Source organism: Poecilia reticulata, chromosome 11, assembly GCF_904066995.2.
Source record: "Poecilia reticulata chromosome 11, P_reticulata-male-v2, whole genome shotgun sequence".
Classification (NCBI taxonomy): domain Eukaryota; kingdom Metazoa; phylum Chordata; class Actinopteri; order Cyprinodontiformes; family Poeciliidae; genus Poecilia; species Poecilia reticulata.
This window is the reverse complement of record NC_088840.1, coordinates 11,566,694-11,591,889: the sequence shown is the minus strand read 5'-3', so window position 1 is coordinate 11,591,889 and position 25,196 is coordinate 11,566,694. Positions and strand designations below refer to the sequence as shown.

The following is a 25,196-nucleotide window of genomic DNA, read 5'->3' as shown; positions in this document are numbered from 1 at the left end:
TTCTAAGTACAATGTAACAGTATTACTAAATTTAGCCTTTACTGGGGCAAAGCTGCTGCCAAGGACCCTAAGGCTAGCAGGCAGTTCCTCCAGAGACTTAAAACCCCTATAATAATAATAATAATAATAATAATAATAATAATAATAATAATAATAATAATAATAATAATAATAATAATAATAATAATAACCTATAATAAACACAGTATACAACTAAAAAGTAATAATGAAAAGGGTGTTATGGTGATTTATTGAACTACATTCATAGACGAATCAAAAAGAAAAAAACATTTGCAAAATTCTGCATTTTATTCAGCTGGTGCAACACCATATTATGACACCAATGCATTAATACATTATGCCAATCTGACTGATATGATGTATTTATGTATTCCATATTCCTTGTTTTGAAACTGCTGTTAAACTGCTTTTAAACATGAACAACTGACATGAGATTTAAATGTGTTACATGGCGAGTCTTAGAAATGATTGCGTGAACTTTGATGACCAAAGCTGTCATTAGTTCAATTATAAAACACTATTTCTAAAGTAATTATAGCTTTATAATTATGCAGCTTTATTATGTAGCACTTAACATCAGAAATCTTGCTATCAAATAGAAAATGAACACAGTGTTTAGTTAAGCAGATCTATTATGCTTGCCTTTCGGCAAATACAAGTTGCTGGTAATAACAGTCTATTTCAAACAGAAACGACTACAGTAACATAATGGATAAATAGTATTAACAGTAGACTATAATCAAAGACACCATTATGAGACAGCTTGATAGGAAACCTGAAAACCTGAAGGAATCGTTATGTGGTCACTTAGTAAGCCAAGAGATGTGCAAACTGTGCCCAAGAGGTTTGGACATCCAGAAAAAACCTGAGAGAGTTGAAAAATGAGTGTGTTTGTGTGTGTGTGTGTGCTAGTAGCACTACCTGTTAGAAAAAAACATAAACCAACCAGTGTTAAATTGTTACTGTTCCGCAAGAACTACAAAGTACAAAAATACAGCTCTGCATAAGTTGCCTTTTCCTCGATCATTTACAAGAAAGAAACAAAACAAAAAAACAAAAACAAAAAAAAACGGAATTGCAATAAAACGGCACATTAATGTAAAAGCAAAAACTGTAAATAAAAATGTGTTTGTCATCTCGTCATTAACACTACTGAAAAATTCATCGCCACAATCAGTCCACAGCAAAGGAGATCCATTAATTCCACCCAACAATTTCAAGAAACAAAATGCTCACATCACACAACTTTCCACAGACCTTCGTCTTCTCTACGTACACCTAGCCGCTTTTATGACATATCTATGTGCTTCATCAACAGCTTCTGTTGTTGCACCTAGCTAAATACACTGTACAGTACCAATACCTAGTTTCTACACATTCCTTGCACAAACTCTGATCGTAAGCAGAGTCGGTGCACTTGGGTGTAAGAATACCGTATGCCCAGCTTATTAAGAAAAACTCTAAAAAGAAATACATAAAATCCGGTAAAAAGCATATAAGACTTGTCAATAAAATTAAAATTAAATACAGAATTTTTTTTTTTGATAACACTTTGCCAAATGTTTCATAATGAATAGTGCTGGTGGGTCTTTATCCACAGAAAGCAAGACTGTGCATTACGCTGTCGTTTAGATTGTAAATAAGTGAAATTTATAATGATAAAAATTCCACAATGGCGGAGAAATAGTCATTCAAAAGTCTTAAAGTAAGTGGCAGGATCAGTTTTCATTGTCTCAGCACCGTTATGATCAGCCCATTGAGTCCTTAAAGAGTGCAGCAACCATTAGAATCCCGCTACTGGTTTGTCTGCAGTTACTCTAGATACCCACAAGATGGCAGCAATATTATAGTTAACATTAGAATGACGAGGAACATGGCAGTGAAAGGCTGGCTTGTGATTCCTTGTGACTTTATAGGTACATGAGCATGCTTGGGTTGAGTACTTGCGAGTGCACTCCTATTGTTCGTCCCCTTACGGCACATTTCCACAGTGAGCATGAAGGCAGGTAAGATCCACGCTGTCCTCTTCGGACCCTGTCTGGTCCTCAAGACAGGAGGGCAGTCTGAAAAGTCTAAACACTGGTCATAAAGAAGCTTCAGCCTCTAAAACTTGTCCGGCCCCTCGAATATTCTAGGAGTCGATATAAGACGCAGGCCTGTATTTGCATTGTTAGATAACATTTCACAACCTAAAAGCAGCAATTAAAATCCATTGGTTCTCGGGAGGGCAGCTTTTGTGCATGGTACAAGGGCATGATCTGCTTTCATGTCTTCTTGCCATCTTGTTTTTTTTTTTTTGTTTTTTTTTGAAGGAGTGTTGTACATTGAATATAAAAAGTATTTCCCTCCCATCATTCCATTATATTTTACATTTATATGACACATAAAACTGCAGTTAATTAAGCTTTTTGACACGCAGACACACTGGCTCTAAAAAAAAAAAAACCCTTATAAAATGTTGTTTTGTAATGTAAAATGTGAAATTTATCTTGCATAAGTAAAGTGAAAACATTAGCGGAAGAAGGGTAAAAAATAAAACAAGCTGCAATGATCTTGCTGCATAAACCGAAGGTTTGTGAAAGCTTGTTTAGGTTCAATTTCAACAGTTTTAATATTTTTCAGCATCATGGTGAATTTAAGGCTACAGTCAAAGAATAATAATAAAAGAAGATTTCTGTCTTCTGTTCTTTCAATGTTCTCTTAAGGATTTGACAAGGTAAAAAGGGCAGATACTGCCAAGTTAATTTGTGGGATTCTGATGCACTCCTACCAAAAAAGACTGGCTGGTTAAAGTTAATCAAAGGGTGCATCAATAAAGTTGGATCAGTTTAAGAGTTTGAAAACTTTGAGCGACTTATCCGTTGGATTGCACAGAATAAATGCCATGTTTTTGAACGATTTAACACGGTTTCCTGTCAAAAATCCCAATTTCTAACAAGTACATGTCAAAACCTCTGCATAGAATGACCCTAAATAAGGCCGTACCTCTGATTGAAGCCATCACTGTTGGCTGCGGGGATCAGGCTCATGTTTCTTAAATTAAATATATCTGCATCTACAAAGGAGCTTCTGCAAACTAAAGAACCTTTGCTGTCTTATTGGAAATTAAAAGTAAGGTAAAGATAAAAGAGGACAGCATTTTGGTATGCTAACTTATGCATATCCAGATGCTGGAAACACTATGTTGAAATAGCTTTTTTTTAGCAGAATGCTTAGGATTTGTTAGGATCAAAAAGGAATTAAATACAACTCCAGAAGAAACCTTACAACCCAAGACAATAGGAGAATCTTCAAGCGGTCTAAAAATAGCCAGCTAAAAAAAAAAAACATTGCTAGAGACCAAATCAAATGTATTATGACAGAATGAAGGTGCTGCACAAAGATTCAGTCTGTTAGCATAAAAGGCTAACGTTTATGAAAAAGGGGCATCTTAAAGACTGTCTTCCACTGGTAAGTGTCAAAAAGCTTAATTAATGGTTTTCGGTAGGCTAGACACCCAGAAATACAAAATGGGTATAAAAATACTTCTTTTAGCCACTGTTTGGGATAGTTGTAGGTGTAAGGAGGACTATCAGGCTGTCCTCTCCTCAATAGTGGGTTTGTTGCTGGGGATTGAATGGGTAGCGTAGAGACTCCTGCTGTTACTGTCCACGCTTTGAAAGTAGGGGTGAGTCAACGCAGAGAAGGCAGATATCCTCCTGGAGGGGTTGAAGGTGAGAAATTGCTACAGAGGTTGGAGAAAATTGAAAAAAAAAAAAGAAGACAAGAAGGAATAGTTAGTTAGTCAGAAACATTCTTACGATTTGAAGAGAAATTCATTTTATCTACCATTAACAGGCCTCGTCCGTCCTCATCCATGTCTGGCACCAGGTCTTCTATTGGTTTTGGGGGTCGGGGTGTGAAGGCGCTCTGTGGTAAGGCCACTTCTTGAGGCCAGTCATCTGGTGAAGGTACTCCAACAACACTGTTAAACAATAAAAGATTATCAGTAATTCATTTGTGTCAACAACAGACTTTTGTCCTGAGAAGGGTTTTTTTGGTCTTATTTTGGAGTAAATTATACTCATACTTACTCAAAGATCTTTCCCAGCTGATCTACATCAGAGTTTCCTCGAAAAAGGGGTCTAGAAAGGGAATAAAAAGAGCAAGTCAGTTTCGCTGCCATCTGTACGACGTCGCAACCGATTCCCTGCAGAACACAAGCTTCAGAATCCGAATTTCTGCTGTAGGTGAACCGAACTCATATACAGGCTTTTGACTCAAGGCGATAGGAATGTGAGAGGCTGATGTGAACGTTTGAAGTCCACATGTTGTCAGGATTGTGGAGCAGCGTTGGTAAGACCACTAAAGACAGGAAGGAGGGAACCAGGATGAAGAGAGGGAGGGGAGCAGTAGCAGGACTGCTGGTGGTTCCTGTGGCTTTGGGCAGTCTTCGGATACCCGTGGGCGGTCACGGCTCGGGCCTGGCACTCGCACAAATTCCAGTAGTCATCATCAGCACAAGCCTACCAGTCGCCTCGCCGGATAGAAAAAAGCCTGTTTAGCTCCTACATGCTTCAGCTTTGGCTCCCGGCTTCATCGATGTGAGTAGGCAATTGGGACTGAGACGCTTATGAAAGAAAAGTTGGATTATTGTAATGCCGAAAGAGCCATGGGAATGAGACTTTCCTGTTCAAGTTTCTCTGAGAAGGAAGGAGGGAGAAGGGCTTCAATGAACTTATTCACCTCAAATCTCGAGGCATAGCGGTGGGAAATCGGACATTTCTGAATTACTGAAGAGTAGAAAAAAAACGTCAAAGTAAAAAACGTTTGCCGCACAACGACGACGCGTCCGCACCAAAACCCAGATTGATATGCACACAGTATCTTTGCAGACATTCACGCTGAAGGAACATTTTCACAGATTTTCATTTAACAGTTTCAAATCTCTCTATTTTAATAAAACATTCCGATAAAAAAAACGTGCTAAGTGGGGCACGACTGTGAAGCGGAATGAAAATCTTTTGCAAATGAAAACACTCATACTCAGTATGAAAACACCCATTCTTCTGCAAGCACCAACAGGTTTTCTTCCATTTCCAGAATTCCACTGGTTTTTAGCTCCATCCATCTTTCCAACAACTCCGACCAACTTTTCTCTCTCTGCTGAAGAAAGTAGGGTAGCATGATGCTGTCACCACCATGGGAGGTGTGTTGAATTTGATGTGCAAATTTTAGTTTTCTTCCAGAGACACTGTTTTTCCACATGGGTCAAAAACTAACATTTTTTGTCGGAACAAGCCACCAAAACCTTCTTCCATGTATTTGCTTCATCTCCTACGTGCTTTAAATGTCAAAATGCACACGGCGCTTTTAATAGTCTTTGGATTTATTTTTGATTCAAAACAGATTTGTGCACAACTAGTAGATGACCTACGGATAAAAACACGTCTTGCCCAGTTTCCATAGTCTTTCCATTTTTGAAGAGCTGGTTGAACAGAGCTCTTTGAGATGTTGAGTACCAAGTATTCTTTTAGAATACTTCAAGGACCGGATCCAAACTTCCTTCCATTTCTTGTTCAGATGCTGTTTGATCATTATTATCATCCGGCAAAACCTCTGAGGCCTTTCCAGAAATACTGTTGATATACTAAGATGAAAGCTAACCGTAGAACATTTACTAATTAGGTAAATAAAGTTCATGAAGCATGAATATTTCTTTTTGCAAGGTGCTGGTTGTGTATTTTGCCTTTTGGCCTGGGTACTGTTCAAGTGCACTTCACTTGAGCAAAGTCAGCAGTAACTTGCCAGCCACCTTGTACTTCCCTGTGTTTTCCCACTTGCAGGAAGCTTTGCATAGTTGAACACCCACACTTTCCTACACAATCAAAATCCGGGATATTTTTCACCCGAGACTGTACAATGAAAGCAGTCTCTAAGCTCTGGCTTAGAAGTTAAAATCTAGCACGAGATTTCATTTTAATTATGCGAGTCTACCCTTTTTTTTTTAAATCAACAAATGTTTCTTTGCTGCTGAACCACCGCAAGGACAAAATGCCCCACATGAAGTCTTTTGAATAAAGCTTTTGATACGCATTTTAAGATCAGACCAAACCAGTTTCTGACAGTTGCAAAAAAAAAAAAAAGGATCACCTACAGCAAGTTATCATGCCAAAACAAGTAGGGCTGATAATTCCAAGAGGTCCATTTTTAAACCTAGACCGCTTTGTTGGTTTGCTGTGGAGGATAAGTGGGAATAGCTTATCTAAGTTTGACCGCTGGCATGTGCAGAGTCAACAGTTTGATGCTACTGTGAATCGACGCGTTCTCAATAAAATACAAATACACAGACTGCGAAAATGCAAAGTCAAGCAATGGGACTAGAGAGTCCTCTCGAAAGTTTGCAAGTCTCACATTCGCATTTTAAATGCATGAGCAGTCGAAGGGTGACTAAAGGTTGGGACAGGCATCTGAGTCACGCTTCCTTTGGTGCCATTTCGGCACTGTCCCACATTCCACTGAGGCAACCTCTGGAATGTGTGCACATGTTTGCACGTGAGAGCGTCAATCTGTCTGAGGGCGAAATAGACAGAAACGCAGTTTTTTATGTTGTGTTTTTATTTTTTGTTTTTAGAGAAAATGCATATTCCGCTTTGACTACATGGACCTGCAAGTGCTGCGCAAGCTTTGGTCGTTTCCTACGTGTCAATCTGTGTGGACATGTGCACATGACTGTGCTCCGCAGAGGATTTATCAATCGAGTCTCAAGCTGTGAGAAAGTCAACAAGGATGTAGGGCCTCTCCCAGACCATTAACACACCACGTTCAGGCTTTTCGATTTGTGGAATGTCAACAAGCAGACGTTCTCTCCCTTATTCTCTTGATATATGAGTCAGAAACCATCCTTGCCATGCAGATGCAGACTTGTATAATATTTGCTTAAAAGTCCACACACTGTATTCTTATGATGGTGCGTAGTTTAGTTTTTTGTTTGTTTGTTTTTTTGGTCCACAAAGGCACGTTTGGATGTTTGGAAATAAGATAAAAGAAAGTAGTAATGAGGAAAATTTAAAGGTATTGGGTCCTTGTAAAAGTTTGGACTTTTCTGAAACATGAAACAACAAAGAACATGAATGGTCTAAACCAAGATTACAACCCGTGCAAAATTTAAACAAAACGTGGAATTTTGCACGTTTGTGGACGAATAGCTCCAGAGACATTTGACTTACAACCTTTAAACGCAGTTTAGGTGCAAGCTAGTATGAGTTACTGTGTTTCTTCCACGTCGTCTTTTCTGCACTTTCCCCTAAATCTTCCTTTTGCTTTCTTTCACCACTTCTTCCAGGTGTCCTTTAATCTCCGACAGGTGTCCTTTTAAAAAGCCATCTTTATCACTAAAAGAGAGTGATATTTGCGTTCACGGTCATCAAAGGACTCCGCCTCACCTTCCAGCTCAAAGGAAAACTGGTCAGGTGCCAAAATATGAAGACGCCCACATTTACAAATACACAGCAAATCTTTTAACAGCTTTCTCTGTCAAACTGGGAGACAAAAGGAAGCCCTAGCACAGATGACACACATAGACTAGTGCCTCAGCTCTTAAGGTAAATTTGCAAAACTGGAAAAAAGTATGATTTGAAAGGGAAAACAAAACGCCTATCAAAATGTTTTAACCCTGTGTGACCTTTTGAGCTTGTGAACTTTCACATGCTTGCATGAAGGGGGTGAAAGGACGGTTGGGGAAGGAAGCAGGGCTGCTCCTCCTGGCAATAAGCCCTGCCCCAGAACGACACTTCTTATCTGCTATTGCACACACACGCACACACATAAGTTCAGACTAACTAACTCATTTCACTTTGGAATACACACTTTCCTTCACATAGGCTTGCACAAAACATTTTTCATTCTATGCTTATGAAATGAATTTAAACACTTTCTTTCCATCATGAAATAAAGTCCGTGTTTATTTTTCCCACTGTCAAAACAAAATCCGTTATTAGTGTGCCCCTCCAGTGTGAAGTTCGTTAAACCACAAACTGAAATACCTAGACCAGGAACCAGAATCTTGACTTGCATGCTTCGACCACAACAGCCAGCCTGTGTTACTGTAATGGTTTGATAAGCCAACTGAAATGTGATTGCCTATTGCTCAAAAACATCTGTCAGGTGTCATTTGAGGTGATAAGTGGTTTAGCAAATTCCCAAAATGACTCAACGTGTAAACAGTGTGAAAACTTTGTTTAGACCATCTAAAGCTAGAAATCTAAAGTGAACAAAGCCTGTAGAGATTTCAAACTTTCTCCACTTCCTACTTTTGGGTTGAATGGCTTGGACTCGACATAATACAAGGTGGACATTTAAGTTCCCTTTCAATACTGATACAAATTTTGAATATATATATATATCTATATATATATATCTATATATATATATATATATCTATATCTATATATATATATATATATATATATATATATATATATATAAACAGAGATGTGCGGTCAGGAGAGGCAGATGAGGCAGAGCCTCACCTGTCATCATGTAAAAATAATATAATCATTTATAAATATATTTTCACCCTGTGGTTTGTACTATGAAGTACCTATTTTTCATTTAATTTAACCAAATCTGATGATTTTTTTTCTTCAAAATCGCAGAATTTTCGCATTTTCCCATTCAAATGGTTAGAAGCGAAGCCGGTGAGGCAGCAGCAGGCTGAGCCTCACCTGGAATTGCGCAACCTCTCGCTAACTGCACCGGTTGCCTTCTATGAGAACATGCTCCTCCTGTCTGTATGTCGCCAATAAAATGGTTAAAAACATTTAATGTATGATTTTCCATAATTTAGTTTATGTAATTATGTACTGTGTTTTTATTGTCACCAACTGTGTGTGTAATGTGTTTCGTGTGCTGAGGAGCGATCAGAAATGGCAGAGAACAGACTCGAGGTGAGGCAGGCAGTTCTCGTGCGTCATCGCTGGGGGCGGTCATGAACCCAGACATTGTAACTCCACAACTGCAGAGTAAGAGTCAGTAACAGCGAGCTAGCCATACAGCACTGCGCTGATACAGAGATCAAGAAAGACGTGGTTTTGAGTTGAACTTTAACGGTTTCTCCCTTTGCTGTTAAGTACAGTACGGAATTAATAATATCTACATGTCTAAGTTTGATTGAGATTGATTTTTGCCCTTTTTGGGTGCATTGTACGCATGTGCGAAATTTACTTATGTAAACAATAACATGCAAGGGGTCTAGATTTGTAAATCCGATTATAATTAAGTCGGTGCTTCACCAGCTATGAACCTCACCGCACGTCACTGATATAAAACATTTTAAAAAATGGTTAATGATTATCAATAAATCTTTGATTCAACAGGTTGTTAACAACTATGAATAACGCTGGGACATCATCCACACCTAACCAGTGAGATAGTGGAAAGAATTCCCAAACATCCCAGTTTACGCATATTTAAAATATGAACCCTTATCATGACCTCTGAGTTAGGAATGGTACAACTTGCCCATCAGTATTTTCTATTCTTAAAAAAATGGACAAGACAGGTAGCGTGTTGACAATTTGTTCAAATTAATTTCAAACTGAAAGGAAACAGACAACCACCAATGCGTGAAGGCAAACATCAAGTAATCACGTGTCGTTGCTATTAGGGGAAACTCTGGGTCTTCTGGGTTCAGAAGAGGTACTTTCCAAAAGCAAGGGAAATCATGATCAGTGATCTAACGCATGAATACTGTGCAGTTAGTGACCGTAAAGATAACTTAAACTATGATTAAAACATTAGCTTTAGTAATGTGCTATGATTCACTGGCCTTTTAAGATGCAGCCTATGTTATTCAAGGGATTGCTTGTAGTTGGAGACTGTTTTGGGGATTTAAAAAAAAATCTTAAATTGTTGAAAATGATTTGAAACTTCTTTTTACAGAATGAAGCAAAAAAAAAAAAAGCTGTGGCAAATTACAACCAAAGCAGAATGCAAGATCTCTGAGCAATTTCCAATTCTGCAGGTCATCACATCCTCATGACTGCCCAGCAAGCCTTCGTGTCAGTTTTGAACACAACGGGTCTTTGCACAAGCTGATCCACAGCTACAGTGCCGAACGCATTCACGGCGACTTTGGAGGAAGATTATTTTTGTCAGGCAAATTATTTGTGTTGGCTGAGAAATGTTTTGACTGTTACGCTAGACAGACGAAGCCTACCATTGCTTCTCAAGGCTCCACAATGTCACACACTCCTAGGAGGTTCCCACGGTTAATAATTGAGGAGAAGGCCCACGGGATCACAGGTCCTCCCTCTACAATAGTGGCTATGTGGTGTATTTCCACATTTTTCCCCTCCTAAAGTGTGGTTAATTCCCAGAAAAAATGAGAAAACGCAACATGTCTGTTATGGTCGGAAGTAAATGTCTTTTTCCCAGCCTCACACCAAAAACAGCATGGAGATGGCACCTGATGCCTGCTATGAAGACTTAGTGACTCTAAGATGTAACTATTTGCTGTATTCTGTAGCTTTATTTAATTTTTTTTTTTTTATATATCTTTGTTACAATCCGGCTCATTGTGGGTGATGACAAGATGAATAAGGGTCCTCATCTAGTCTTGTGACCAGTGGTTGAAAGAAATGGGCTTTTGTGTTATTTCGTATTTATATCCCAGAGAAACAGAATGTCACGGTTTACTAATTGAACATTTTTAGAATTTCTAACAAATGCATTTTGTTTTTACATGTATTTACACTTTAAGTTTTTTTTAAAAATTCATTTTAAAAGCAATGTCAGATTAAACAATAATTGTGCCGCCAGCAGCTTTATTGAACAATTATTCTGTAAAAGAGGATGTTTTCTCCCTCCTCTAAATAAATTAATTTAAGTTAAAGGTTAAGGTTTTTCTCATTGTTTTAGTGTGAGACTAAAGCTACACTCACACAGCAGGTCTTCATGGTCTTCATGGTCAATGCAGATTTTTTGTAAAAAATAAAAAATTGTGTGGTCGTTAATACTACTAATGAAATGCTACTGCATTCAGACTTCTGTGTGACTGGTTTACAACCATAAATCACAGCAAGGAGAGCCGACAATGTCACGAGATTAAAGAGTCATAGGAAAGCACATCTGATAGCAACGGGAACCAGGAGTGGTAGGATTGTGGCGTGATGTGCTTCAGTGACACAGACTTCTTTCACAAGTTCAGATTGATCAGAATTATAATCTTCAGCCATTTATTATGTCTGTATTTAGCATGACTAGCTTCTGCTGGTGCAGAATTATGGCAAGTCCTATGGTGATGACGTAAGAGTAGGACAAAATCATTTTATTGAGGCTCCAGTCGCTTTCCAAACTATTGGATATGTATCTGATTTAGTACCACATATAGAAAGTGGCACAAATTGGGATTTTATGAAAGAGGGACAGGAAGGAAGGTTGAAAATCTTTGCTTTGGTCTGTTTAGACTATCGTGAAAAAGTCAAATATGGGTCCCATATGGGGAGAAAAAAATCTGATTATTTGCGTTGCATTTGCTTGTTGCCTGAACATAGTCTGCACAACTACTCTAAAAGATAACCTAACATGTTAGGTCCTCAACACTGTAACTAATGCTCAACCTCATTGAGCAATAAATAGAGACAATCAGTCTACAGTGCTCACCTATGTCACAAAGGGGAAAACACAGGACGGCGAGAGGAGACATGGGAGGACAGCAGCTCTGCTCCCAGACATTGGACTCCTGTTCAAACCACCCATGGGACTGTTTTTTATAAATTTTAGTTTTAGCTTATTTTTGTACTTCCCTATTTTTCTTTGTTGCGCACCAGTGAAACTTGGTTAAGAGTTGAGGTTAAGAAAATGTTGTGCTTAGACATTTAACACGTTTTGCAGAAGTATTCCCATGCGAATGGGTCCCATGGTATTCTGGGACATGTACATCTAAAAATTACTCAACGGTGGCAGGTTGTGCACTGGAAACCAGTATGGGCGCTTGACCAAGTTTCCATGGAGCATGTGATTATATTGGAATAAAATTGGTTGGATTCACACAAGTTCTTTCTTTCCCCTTGTAGTTTTAATTTCTGCTCATCCTCTCACGAGCCTAACAGAGATGTCCACACCACATACACTGGCTGGATTCCAAAGACATTTCTAAATGTGAGGCTTGTTGGCCGTGTTTGCTTCTGTGCACACCTCACCTCCTCCTGAACATTTCGGCGAAGATGCAGCCAACGCTCCACAGGTCCACCGGTGTAGCGTAACTGGACTGGAGCAGCACTTCAGGAGCCCTGTACCACAGCGTCACCACCTGCACCGCAAAACAGCAGAAAAAACAAACAAACTACTGAGCCTTCATTGTAAGAGCACAAAGAGTTGAACGCTGATGGACTGCCAGCAGCATTAGGTAAATGTCATCGTTGATGCGGGCTCACGCACATACATACACACAAGCAGCACACTTAAAAGCTTTCGCCTCCATCTTGGCCTTATGCAACACATGAAATCATATCTGGCAGGACATGCCTCCAGCTCTGATTTACAAGTCTCTGTTTTTTTTTTGTTGTTTTTTTTTTTCACAGCAGCTACACACAATGCTTTAAGCTGATTTATAAACAGGCAAAAATCCCACACCGACAGAAAGTATGTATTCTTGATGTGATAAACGCATAAGAAAACATGAAAAAAAAAAGCTCTTCGTGTCTTTCACCATAAATCCTGCACGCACCTGAGGTGTAACGGCAGCCATTTTGTGTCACTTCACACTAAGCGTGGTTTCCAAATTTGTCCCTGAAACTCCTGGGACCTCTCAGAGTGATTGTGTGTGCAGCCTGCCTCTGTTAACAGCTACAGTAGGGAAAGCCTCCAGACAAAACTCAGTGACCCCTGGTAAGAGAGTGGACCGGTTCCAGGTGCTTTCCTAAACTCTGTAGTGTTTCTTTCCAGCAGCATTTGGCTGCAGTTCCCCTCTTCAAGCACTGAAGAGTGCTTATCAGGATGTTAAGCTCTGAGGTAAATGCTTGTGAGCAAAAAGTGTGCAGTGTCACCGGGATACTTTTAACCTGACTGGTTTTGTTCATCCGTGACGAAACTCTGCGCTGTTGTAGATCAGCACGTGCGCTTAAATTCTTTTGAATATGTATCATGAGGTAACGGCAGTTTTAAATATCCCATCTCAAAACACACTGCATTGATTTCTTCCATGATCAATTTATGAGAAACATCGTGTTGGTTCTCAACGCGATGTTTCTACTGGCAGAAGAAAAGCTCTCCTTTCTTGCTATCTGATCTTTGAAAGATCTAAGGTCCAATCCAAGTACTCAAGAGCTATAATCCTGCAACTTTTAGATGCATCTCTTCTCCAACACACCTCAAAAGAACTGCTAGCTACCAGGGCTTTACAGTGCTGAATGACTGCTGGTGAGGGGATTCGACTATTTTATTCATTATTCATTGATGTGTCTAAAAGTTGCAAATTGGTACATCTGGACTTGGGCGTTCTTGGACAAAGGCATTCACATTGGGAGAGGTGGGTGTTATGCACTGCTTTAAAATGCATTATTGTGTATGTCTTTCCCAGGGACAAAATGGGGTTGTTCTAGGTCAAGCAATGCAAAAAACACAGCGAACTACAAAACATGCTGTCCTGGTTATTGCTTATGCTGTAAGATACACAGTTTAATTGAGAATTGCTCTGAATGTCTTGCATCTCAAGTGGTCAATAAAGTTCAAACTGACATCCAAATTCGGTCAATTTGGGTGTACAGACCCAAATTGACAGAATTTGGGCCTGTCAATTTGGACAGATAATTTGCATCAGGTATTTATTCGATATCTGTTGCTCGAAGAAATAACTAAATCATTTGGTTGCAAGCGGTATTGAAGTGCCACTACAGTAACACAGCTCTGAGCAGCCGACAAGAACAGTGGCGGTGGTGTGATGGTCAGCTTTTGAAAGTGTGAGGTAGCTTTGTGGTTACAGAGTGATGACTGTCTATAAAACCAGCTGGCGATGAGATTAAAGGTAAAAACATAATGCACTCAATTGGTCTTCTCTACCACCAAATAACTCGGCGACTCAGAACTATATTCTGACAGAGGTTAATGTTTGGGTCATGTTGAAGCGCACCAAAATATGACCAACAAATAGACTTCAGTTGTGAGGATTTTTTTCACAAGTTATGCTTGAAAATGGATGGAAAGAAAAAAAATCATAACATCGTGGATCTGTGACCAATGGCAAAGGGCTACAGGGGTTGCCAGGGTAGCGCTGGCCATCTCTGGATACTGATTGGACACCACCAGTGGAATTTTAGTAAAACAAAGTTTCTTTTTAATTATTTGTATGACTTTGGGGAAAGAAAAAAAATCCACTTTACCTTTTGCAGCTGTGTTTAAAATTCATGTGAAGCTCATGGTACTTTCACACTGCAGGAACTTAGGGAGGGTTTAGAGATAACGATGGAGCGCTCCTCAGTTTTCAAGGTTCCGAATGTCTTTGTCAACATCCTAATGAAGAGTTACAATGCTGCCAATACGAGCCAGAAATGTTGGTTCCCAGACTCCTTGTGAGAAACCTCATTGATAAGACTAGCTTAAGAAGGTACAGACCTTCTGTCTAAGAACAGAAAGACTGAACAGACATCTTGCTGTTTCATTCCTGCAAGAATTAATAAAATTATGTTTGAGTGAAAATCACAGATCTCTGTTCGGTTACTAATAGTGACGATTCAGAGGAGGGAACTCTTCTTTCCGTTTGATTTTTTTTTTCCATTTTAAGAAACCCCAGGTGCCACCCAAGCTGACTGACAGGTCCTGGCATCCAACCATGATGTGTGTCCACGATGGGTGTTGTGGACAGACATCATGGTTGTCCCTGAAACTCCAAAGGTACCAAAGACGGGAGGTCTGCAGCTTCTGTTATTCTCCACCCAATGGTTCAGTTATCTGATCCCACAAGTTCAAAAAGTGGCCAAAAGGAATCATTTTATGAAACCTGCCCATCATCGCACCTGAAATTAGACAAACAAACATCCCCACCAGCAGTCCCTCCAACGCAGTCGTAATCTCTTAATTAATGGGAGGATCTAAGTTACCAAACTAATCACAACAAATATAATAATTTTTTGTCCAGATTTAGGTTCCAATATTTTTACTGCTTAAAGAAAAACCTAAATTGATAGAACTTGTGATTTATTACACACACATCCCTGTTTTTGTATTGTGTTCTTTTATGCATCACAGCATGTCCTACTAACTGTTGTCTGATTTTTACTAAAAACAAATAATTGATGTATGTACGATTACGATATGTACGATTAAGTGACGTTTTTTTTTTTGCTTTGGTGCAACAACTTAAGATGAAAAGAAATGGTAAGCTTTTCGGCATGTGACCTCCCTACCCTAATTACCGCCGGAGAAGGGAAAACTGGCTGATCTATTCCTTGTTTGTGATGCAGGACAGCAAAGAAAAGTTTCTTCTTTCTTATCTTGTAGAATTTTTGTCCTTGATGGACAGATGGCTGGTGTTCATTGCAGTCAGTTTTTACTGAACTAAAATAAACTTTCCACTTTCCAATTTGTCTTTAATGTTATCTTCTATGTTTTCTTCTCTTTTAAAAAAAATCTCAATAGCTTTTTCATCTTCCCAGAAACTAGTTATTATTTTGATAGAAAAACTAATTGAAAAACTAACACGTCGTTTGGCATGACAGTTTAGAAGCTGTTCTAAACATAGAAGACTACAAATAGGCCTTAAACACCCATTTTAAATTTAAGTCTGCCACGTATGTGTCAAGTGAAGCAGGGCTGTTTTCTTTGGAATATCAGATTTGTGCAAATCAAAATTATTCCACAATTGTTAAAAAAAAAAGCAAGTGTTTAACATTTGCGACTCAGTGATATGGAACACTGCGTGCTGAAAAAAAAATAAAAATTCAGTCACACTTTTTTAAAAACTGAATGACACTATTAATAGAGCCAGAGGGTGCATTTTGCAGATGGTGATACTTTCATCTCTGCTTCCTGCTTCACTGGAAACAGAGCGGAAGTTGAGGCTAGTTGGCTGAGATGCAGCGGGGGGTAGGCCATGTGACCAGAAACAAGACACGAGTCTAGAACAAAGACACTGATACCAGGGATCACCAACGAATCTTTAAACAATGAAACCTCAAAGAAAAGCATGAATGAAGTTACACCACAGTTCAAGCTGCATGGTCTCATTTACATGTTATCTTTTACCGTTTATCTCCAGTTGGTTCCTTTGTTTGTTTTCTCGTAGGATCTAACTTGTTGTATCAAGTGTGTTATTGCAGATAATAGGATAATTCCCAGCTAAGACATGGCAGTATGTTACTGTGGTAAGAAGAAGAGCGGGTTGACATTTTAAAAATAAGTTTCTTCCTGCAAACTCTTGCAGCTGCAGCTCAAATGCACTCGACTCGAGCACATTGCATTAATTTCACACCCGGCAGAGTCAAAAGACAGCTCTGATATGAGCACACACAAAGCCTTCTAGGAAGAACCACAGACCTAGAGCTCAGAGTATATCCGCCTCACAGTTATTCGAAAACACAGCCACAAGTGCAGATTAAGGCACATGTATATATAACACATGCACAAGAGGCTACGGAAAGTAGATGCAAAAAGATTTAATCCGGCGTCAGATTACAACTCGTCTGCTTCTCTTGAAGCAAAAATCTTTTCATCAACTACCTCAAATTTACCATAGCAGCTGGGTTTAGCTCCCCTAATAAGCTGCTCACGCTGAACCCAGTGCCCCATTTGTTCCAGCTAGAGTTTTAGATAATGCAACTTCTACAACCAAACAATCATCTCAGCTGCAGGAAGGAACCTCGTTTCCATGACAGAATGCAACCATAACGATGCACAACTCCTGGACTGCTTAAAAGTTTTTCTGCATGCATGTTTATAAATATTTGTGTATGCAAAGCAGCCCATTTACGACAAGTTTAGACAGAAGCAACTTTACCGCTATGTTGCATCACCTCAGCTCTCAGAGGAACTGAGATGATCAGCAGCTGTGGTTTCTAAAGTAAAATGTGTTCCCATTCATGCTTTTAGCCCTCTAGGGGGGCTAAGTTATGAATTGTCTTGGAGGGCCACATATCAGAAAATTGAACACTATAAATTTGCTCATGTAGATGTCTGAGAGGTATTCAGACAACAAACCCCCTCAAAATATGTTTATTGGTTGGTTTTTCCCCCAAATTTGGAGGATTGAGCTATCCTCAATCTTCCATATACATCCACTCCTTTAACTGTTCCTGTGAAACTCCCTTTGAGTCTGTAAAACACATACTGTGAGACCAAAATGCATAAGTAGCCAGCACCGAACAGCTGGTGAGCTTATAATATCCATGAATGGATTATGATCACACACACAGAGCTTCATGCTCTCTATAGGGTGCCAGAATCTAAAGTCTATCCAAATAGGTATCTCAAACTATTATTCTGCACGATCTGAGTCATAGCCTAAACAAACAGCTTAACAACTGTTTTCACTGAGATGATTATAACAACACATCTGTGGTACAGTAAAAAGGACATTCCCCAATTGCAATGTTCCCTTTTTTTGCGCGTGTGTCCGTTCCCCTCCTCTTCTTCCGACCACGCTTGCATTCCTACTTCCTTAGTCTCCCTTTCTCACCCTTCTCGTTCTCTGTTCTGCTTCACATATCCCTTCGTTGCCCACTCCCGTTTTCCCTCCTCTTTATTGGCTGCTTGAAAGCGGATACAGGCTCCTGCGTACAGCACGCTCTAAGATGAGTCATAGACAGAGACAGAGAGAGAGAGAGAGAGAGAGAGAGAGCGGCGGCCTTAAAAAAGGAAAAGTTAAATTGTTTTGCATTTGAGGCCGCTGCTTTGCATTCTGTAGTCTCCCCTTTCTGTCTGTCAAACGTCCCTGCTCCCTTTGGCATGGTAACTGAAAGCTAAAGAGAGGTCAAATGAAGGCAAACGAGAAAAAAAAAGAAAAACACACACAGCAAAGAGGTTAGACTGAGAGACAGAGTGTGTGAGGGCTGACTCCAGATTAAAAGGACAACATTCTGTAAATTCCTTTCTGCTGAGAGCATCCTCCCGCTCACCACCAGGACGATCTTCCACAGCCTGCACTGCTGTTCTCTCATTCCCGCACCCCATGACAGAGGAAATGGCTTCTCCTGCCCCACAGGACCTCCAGACCTCCGGGGCCAGACCTCCAAGTTTGCCTGCTTTGCAACATCCGGGATTTTGCTACCAGAGCCCCGTGCAAGCACAATGGGCTGGTGTGACAATAGGACACATGAGTATGAGTGAGCAGGGGCGTTTGGCTGGTGTTATGTGTGAGGGCTCGCACGTGACTTGGGAGAGCACCTGCTTTTTTATTTTGCCTGGATGAATGTGTTTTGTTGCCAAGTGGTATCTGCAAGTGTATGAAAGTTATTTGCACCATCAATCTGCACTTCCTTTTTTTTTCCTTTAATAAAGTCTGACCTTTTTTTTTTTAAAAAATTCTTTTTGCAATGTAGTTTCTACACTCCCTTGGATTAAAGATTGTAGCAACCACTCAAGCACTCCTCAATTTCTTTTGGATTTGTCAAGACTTTTGATCTGCATGCAGAGAGACCAAAGGAAGAAAATAAACTGCATAACTTTGGAAGACTCTTCTTTTTTTTTTTAATTCAGTCCTGATCAGATGAGGATCAGTAGAAGTTGAAAAGTGGCAATGATTTAATGACCAAATTAACAAATAAGTCCTAAAAAAAACCCCTAACTTTTTCATGTGATATGTTTTAAATAATTCTGTTAAAGTCTGAGACCTGGGTTCTAAATAAGAAACAAGGTGGACTCTGTCTCACATATCTCTATTTTCACAGTAGAGTGGCGAAAATTGATAAGCTATAGATATAGATATAGGTAAAGATAAGAAATAATGCTCCCACTGGAATAAAAGGCTCTTTTCTCTTATAATTCTTATCATATATAGTTGTTGAAAAGGTAACAAAAATGTTTTTTTTATTTTAATTAAGTAAAAAAGTAAAACAGTAGAAAATGTGGCATTAAATCTTCGCTACCAAAACATTTTCAGCTGCTAAAAATGATGAAGGCCACATACTTTGGGCCGCCATGACGTTATCCCCCTTTAAAGCTTAGATATATTAAGACAGACGCTTTAAGTGACCTGATGTGATTAGGATGACTGAAGCTTAGGGCCACAGCGCTGAGGTTGGTGGAGTTTGGCAGGGGGCCCATGTTTACATTCCCCCCTGAGGAAACCAAAGGATGAAAAAAACACCAATGGACACAGACCCACACATGCACACACTCAGAAAGAGTTTCATGCGTACTAGACGTTGAAGAGACCAATGCACATCATGGTCAGTTTCGATCCCTACCTAAAAGGAAAACCCATGTTCAGGAAACGTGATCCTTTCTTTATCCCCTCAGCTGGTTTATGACGACATCCCTGAAAGCGATCCATCACTAATTAAACCCTTCCTCTCTGAATCTCCAAAGGATACAAAGCGTGAATGCGGGCATTGCATAGAGGGAAAGCGGATGTCCTAATAATAAGCATAAAACTGAATTCGGAGCACGGCAGAACATAGGCTGTGATGTTGTGTCTCCAGAGAGGCCCGAAGCTCCAGCAGTCAGCCATGCTGTAAACACCATTATTTCATCCCCTCGCTCACTTTCCTCACTTACTTTTGCTTGTTCTGTACAAAAAAAAAAAAGACAATCAACAGCTCTAATAATGTCGCCTCCCCAGGCCAGGAAAAAGACTGACAATATAAGATGAAGGCGGGGTGGTGAAGGGGATACATTGAGACCAGGGGTTGCTGGGGTGGGGGGAGCATAAGAAGAAAAAGTGCAAGAGCAGCACACAGACTGTATACAGTAAAACAGGAAAAAAAAAAAAAAAAAAAAGAGGGGAGCACTGCAACTGTTGCCAAAGTATGCACAGTTTACAGGAATGCAGCACGGGGCCCTCAGCGAATGAAACAAAGACAGCACAGTAAGTGGCTCTCTCTCCCCGGTGCTACCACATCCGCACATCATTAGCTGGAAAATTCCTGATATATGCTGTAATTTCTTTTTCTCCTCCTCCAATTCCCCTTTCTTGATGCTGGAGTAGACTGGGCTGCGTAACGTCCAGGTGACCGTGTGCACACGCCAACGCACGCACACCGACGCAGCGCCCCGTACGCCGCGACCAATGAACACGTTATAGGGTATTGTAAAAAATGATGTGTGCACGAGGGTGTGCTGCTCAATAGAAGTGTAACATAATTCACTACACGTGTTTCTGCAAAGTTCCATAAAAAAAAAGAAAAAGAAAAAAATTGAGAGTCGTCAGTTCCTTTTAAGAGTATTGACACCTTTGAACTTTTCCCCATTACAACCACAAATACTGCCTTTTATTAGCCTTTAAAGAGACAGACTAACTAAGTGGTGCACGGTTATGAAGTGGAGAGAAAATGCTTTTCTTTACAACTAAACTTCAGAAATGTGTGGTGAGAATTTTTAGCAAGCTCCTCTGAGTGAATATGAATCATTTCCTTTGGCTGCTGCTACAGCTGTAAGTCTTTTGTGTCTTTTATGTCTCCACCAGTCTTGCACACCTAGAGACGGTAATCTATGACAGTCCTCAGTCACAAAACAACTCTAGCTCAGTCACACTGGACTTTGACTGGGTCCTTCAAACACTCAAGTAACATTCAATCAAACTGTATTTATAAAGCAATAATGAGATTAATAATTTATACAAAGCAAAAATGTTTTTCAGAAGTAAGCTGTGAGGTGAAATTCCACCCCACTCTGAAGCTTCTTAACTGCCTTTTAGCTGCAGAAACCGTTCCCGCAGCATGATGCAGTTACCACCATGTTTTCTAGAGCGGATGGTCTATTTGGTATGAGATGTAATGCAAAGACTCAAAAAAGCAGCACCTCCTCTGGTTGTCTTGTAATAGTGGTTTTCCTCTTGCCACTCTTCCAGTGAAGCCAGATCTGTAAGCTGCAAATATCTGACCCTTCGGTAGATGCTTCCACCTGACAAGGGAATCTCTTTGGCTGTTCAAATCTCACATCTTAGCTGCCTGTCCTCTAAGTTTACTTTGACAACAATGTCTGATATAGGTTTGCAGTTGAGTCATACTCTTTGCGTTGTTTAATTATGGACTAAACAGTGCTGTGTGAGACTCAGATTTGGTTTAGTTGCTAACTAAACCACTCAAGCATCTCCCTAAGCTGGTTTGAAATGAAATCAGACCCAGTTGGACCATTCACTATGTAACTCTGAAGACAACTGGCTGCATTGGATTTTATATGGAGATATCAGAGTAAAGGTGCGTGACTACAAATGCGCACTAAAACTTCCAAGCGTTTGGAAATACTTTTGCAAAGCGCAGTGTGTCTGATCACATGTATGTGAACTTTGTGCGTGTTTGCTAATGTCAAGCTGAGGCCACTCTCTCTGCTCCAGTCGACTGCAGTCAAAGCACTGAGGATTGACTTTTCCTTTTTTCCCATACGGAGCCGTTTGCGGAGATATCTAAACATTCCCAGAGTGAGCTGCACGTGCTCTTCTGCGTGCAGTGCAAGGGTTTTCCCCACCTCCATCTCCCTGCTGCTGCCTGCTTTCCTTTCTTCCTCTCCGTCCTGTGCATCAGGACAACTATCCAGCTTATCCAGGCTCATCTCTGCAGACTTGACTCCCTCTCACTTGTCAGAACCGCTGATTGCTAAAGGGGCGATAGATAAATGTACCACAAAAGCGACGAGCCGTAAAAACCACCCTAGACACAACAATGCTCCTAATCAGCATAATTTTTTTTAGGATGAACGAGGGTGTGCTGCTTGACAGCACACCCTCGTTCTCGCCTGTCCAACAGTTGGACAGCCGAGAGCACATCAATCTGCGCCTCTGTAATGAGCCAACAGTCTGCGACTGCAAAGTCAAACAAGTAAATGTTGTAAGAGCAAAAATAACAATCTATACTGCACAGAGTGAGACTGCCTCTCTTGGGTTGTAAAAGCCCGTCTGCTGTTTAAGCGCAGGCAGGAAATCTGGTTTCAATTTGTTTAATGTCGTCTGAGATATGGGTGTCTTATTCTGGTAAGAGCAGTGGGAGGGCTGTGAGCCGAAGGAACCAAAAGGGGGGGGAAGCTTTGGGAAAATACCTTTAATCAGGTAACAATTTCACTCCTCTGCATAAGACTCAGACAACTAAAGTTTACAGGAAATCAGCAGTGGGACAGTACAGATCTGAGCGGTGATTACAAAAACAGTGATAATTAATGGTTCATTTGATCGCATTTAAGTCGACCTCATTTTAGTCAAAGCTCGAAAAGCTTTAGCTTGAAAAGTGTTGAAATTCCCTTTGGCTTTTGAGTCACATAAGACTTTAGATGAGTAAAGAAAAAAGACAAAAAAAACTTTCTGAGTTTATCTAGTCTGGAAACATAACCCCTTCATTCTTTTCACTGTGAATACATAAATAACATAAATAAGAGTCTGACGAAAATCTGCAACACACAAAACTGATAGCATTCCCCTCGAGATTTCCCAAATCTAATTTGACAAGCGACCACATGCGCATGATGTGCATGGGAGAGCAAACTAATGAGATTCACGGGACCTTCCACTTCATATCACAATAGTTTCAAGTGTTTAAATTGTGTGGATACACCCCCTCCCCACACCCTCACGGGTAACATAATGAAGTTTATCTTTTGAACACAGCACCTCACCTGACCTCTAATCCTGTGTCACCTTAAGATCTGATAGATGTTTCCTTTCCCAACTGAACGTCTTCTGGCAGGAAGAGCTTTCCTAAATGGAGCCCAGCTTCTTTTTATTAACTTCCTTATAAAACATTTTGATAATTTTTCTGCTCACTGATGCAAGTGAAAATGGTGACCTACTACTTCGCTTACATTACCATTATACTCCCCTTTTTAAATAAAGTGTACACTGTCTGCATGTTATTTTTTTTGCGTGCGTATATAGAGAGCACCTCACTATAAGCCGCACCCACAAAGTTTTTTAGTTTTTAAAATGGAAACTTACATATATAAGCCGCACCGGGCTATAAGCCGCTGGTATCTCCACCGCTCTAGGTTTTAATAAATCTGCTATTAAGGACGCAGTCCTCCGTCTCCAACGCCGAACCATGGAGTCGTTCATGTCAAGCTTACATGCAACTTAAAAGCGGCATCGCATGAACTTTTTTGTGTTGTTTCCATGATGAGGGGGGTATGAGTTTGAAAACATTTCTCCGTCGTGCCTGCTGCTAGCATGTGCTTGTTCTAAATGAAAATTAGCATGTTCTTCTTTGATTTCCAACTTTGACTTCACTTCACTATTCACTTCCTGCTAAAGAGCCCCCTGGTGGTAGAAGAAAAATCCACAGAAAAGCCACACCGGGCTTTAAGCCGGTTCAAAGTGTGGGGAAAAAGTAGCGGCTTATAGTCCAAAAAATATGGTACTTTTCAAGGAGTTTGGAGTTTAGTTGGGGGATTCTAACACACAAAGATGCTTTGATGTAAACTGGGGCTTTAAAATATTAGATCAGTTGTGAAATTATTATGTTGTAAAATATAAAAATAAGGACATCGGTTGCGATTCTCTGTTGTCTCTGTCATTTACTGCAGTCGAGCTTCATTCCACAAGCTGGACATATTTTTGCCGTTCCAAGCATTAATTCCTTGCACTCTAGATATTATAATAGTAAAAAAATACCCTGAATAGATCTTTGTGACATTAACAGACTATTAAATTTGCAACATATTTGGTAGGCTTTACCTAAGCAATTTAATTGTAGCTTCTGCTTCATATTCAGGCTTGTTGTTCTGCTGGCGGGTAAATCTTTACCATGGTCTCAAGCATTTTGTAGGCTCTACATTTCCTCCAGGGTTTAAGTTTGGTCAAGCGATCTTTTCATTAAGTATGACTAGTGGAAGAAAATACCTTTCTCATAGCCTGCCACCGGTGTGAAACATGTTGGCTGCATGTTAGCGCTTTCAGGGTGATGCCTGCACATTGTTTTGAATGAAGACTAAGACCTCTGTTATCTTTAGCGAGCTACAAATGGAAGTTCCTGTGTCGTTATTCCCACAATGTCTTTTCTTTACTTGCCACTTTGCTATAAATGGTCAGATTTGTGGAAAGCACGGCTAATAATAGCCCCTGTCAACAGATTATCCCAGCTGAGCTGTGGATCTATGGAGCTCCTCTGGAATGATCATGGCCTAATGGGTTTCTCTGATTAATGCTTTCTTGGTCGTTTTCATAAAACGACAAACGACATTTTCCGAAACTTTAATTTTATTGGTATGAAACTGGAAGGAGGTGGGGGGGGGGGAACTTTGATACAGCTAAAAAAAATGTGAATGATTTATAAAACATTTTAAAAACTGTATATAATTTTCTTTATTTCAAACACTAAAAAAAAAAAAGAAAAAAAAGAAGCTTTGTGATTTTAACTTTAAAAACTTTAAGGGGTGTGAATACTTTAGGTATCACAAAAATAATATGGAATCTGAATAAGAAAAAATCTTGCAAATCTGCTGCAAAAAATCAATCAGTTTTTCTACACAAACAAGGATTATTCTGTAACTAGCATTACGGAATGTATGTTACAAATATATTTACATGAATAATGTTCAATCTAACATCATTTCTGATGTAGTTGTTTTGGCTGTTTAACAGTTTTGAGAGAGATAAGTTAATCAAACTCGTGCAACATAATTAAGTGAAGGATTTAACTGGATGGCTTCAGAGGTACAAATTTAGTTGGAGATGAGCCAAAACTTCCAAAACAATCATGCTGCGGCCAATGACAAAACAACCCTTGGATGACTGCATAGTTGTCATTTAGGTAATGCTTCAATAAAGGCGCAAAGATGAAACAGATTTTCTTACTCCAATTGTAAAAAGATGAAAAAGTTGCAAATTTTTTAGGGAAACTGAATATCAGTGCTCTGATAAGAAATAAACTAAACCGCAGCAACACACCAGCATCAGTTAACTCATCCAGTTCTTTTCTCTGCCCGTCACTCAGAGCCATACAAAGAGCCTGTAGCCAGGAGAGGGTCACACACACACACAAAAAAAAACAGCAACAAAACAACAATCCCGCAGGGACTGGCGGGGCAGCCTAATCTGGACCTCATACCAGCCAATGGGTGGT

General features: G+C 39.9%; 1 protein-coding gene across 2 annotated transcripts in view; it reads right to left on the bottom strand.

Moving 5' to 3' along the window:
* Positions 1-221: 221 nt before the first annotated feature.
* The window catches only part of cdk6 (cyclin dependent kinase 6), a 43,838-nt gene continuing 18,863 nt past the window's right edge, over positions 222-25,196 (bottom strand). For both annotated transcript variants that reach the window (XM_008421743.3, XM_017307286.2), the window contains 4 exons: positions 12,204-12,313; positions 4,095-4,145; positions 3,850-3,985; positions 222-3,745 (listed from right to left, as the gene is read on the bottom strand). In XM_008421743.3, the coding sequence (XP_008419965.2) occupies positions 3,593-3,745; positions 3,850-3,985; positions 4,095-4,145; positions 12,204-12,313 (450 nt within the window). In that variant the 3' untranslated portion in view covers positions 222-3,592. The remainder of the gene's footprint in view (positions 3,746-3,849; positions 3,986-4,094; positions 4,146-12,203; positions 12,314-25,196) is intronic.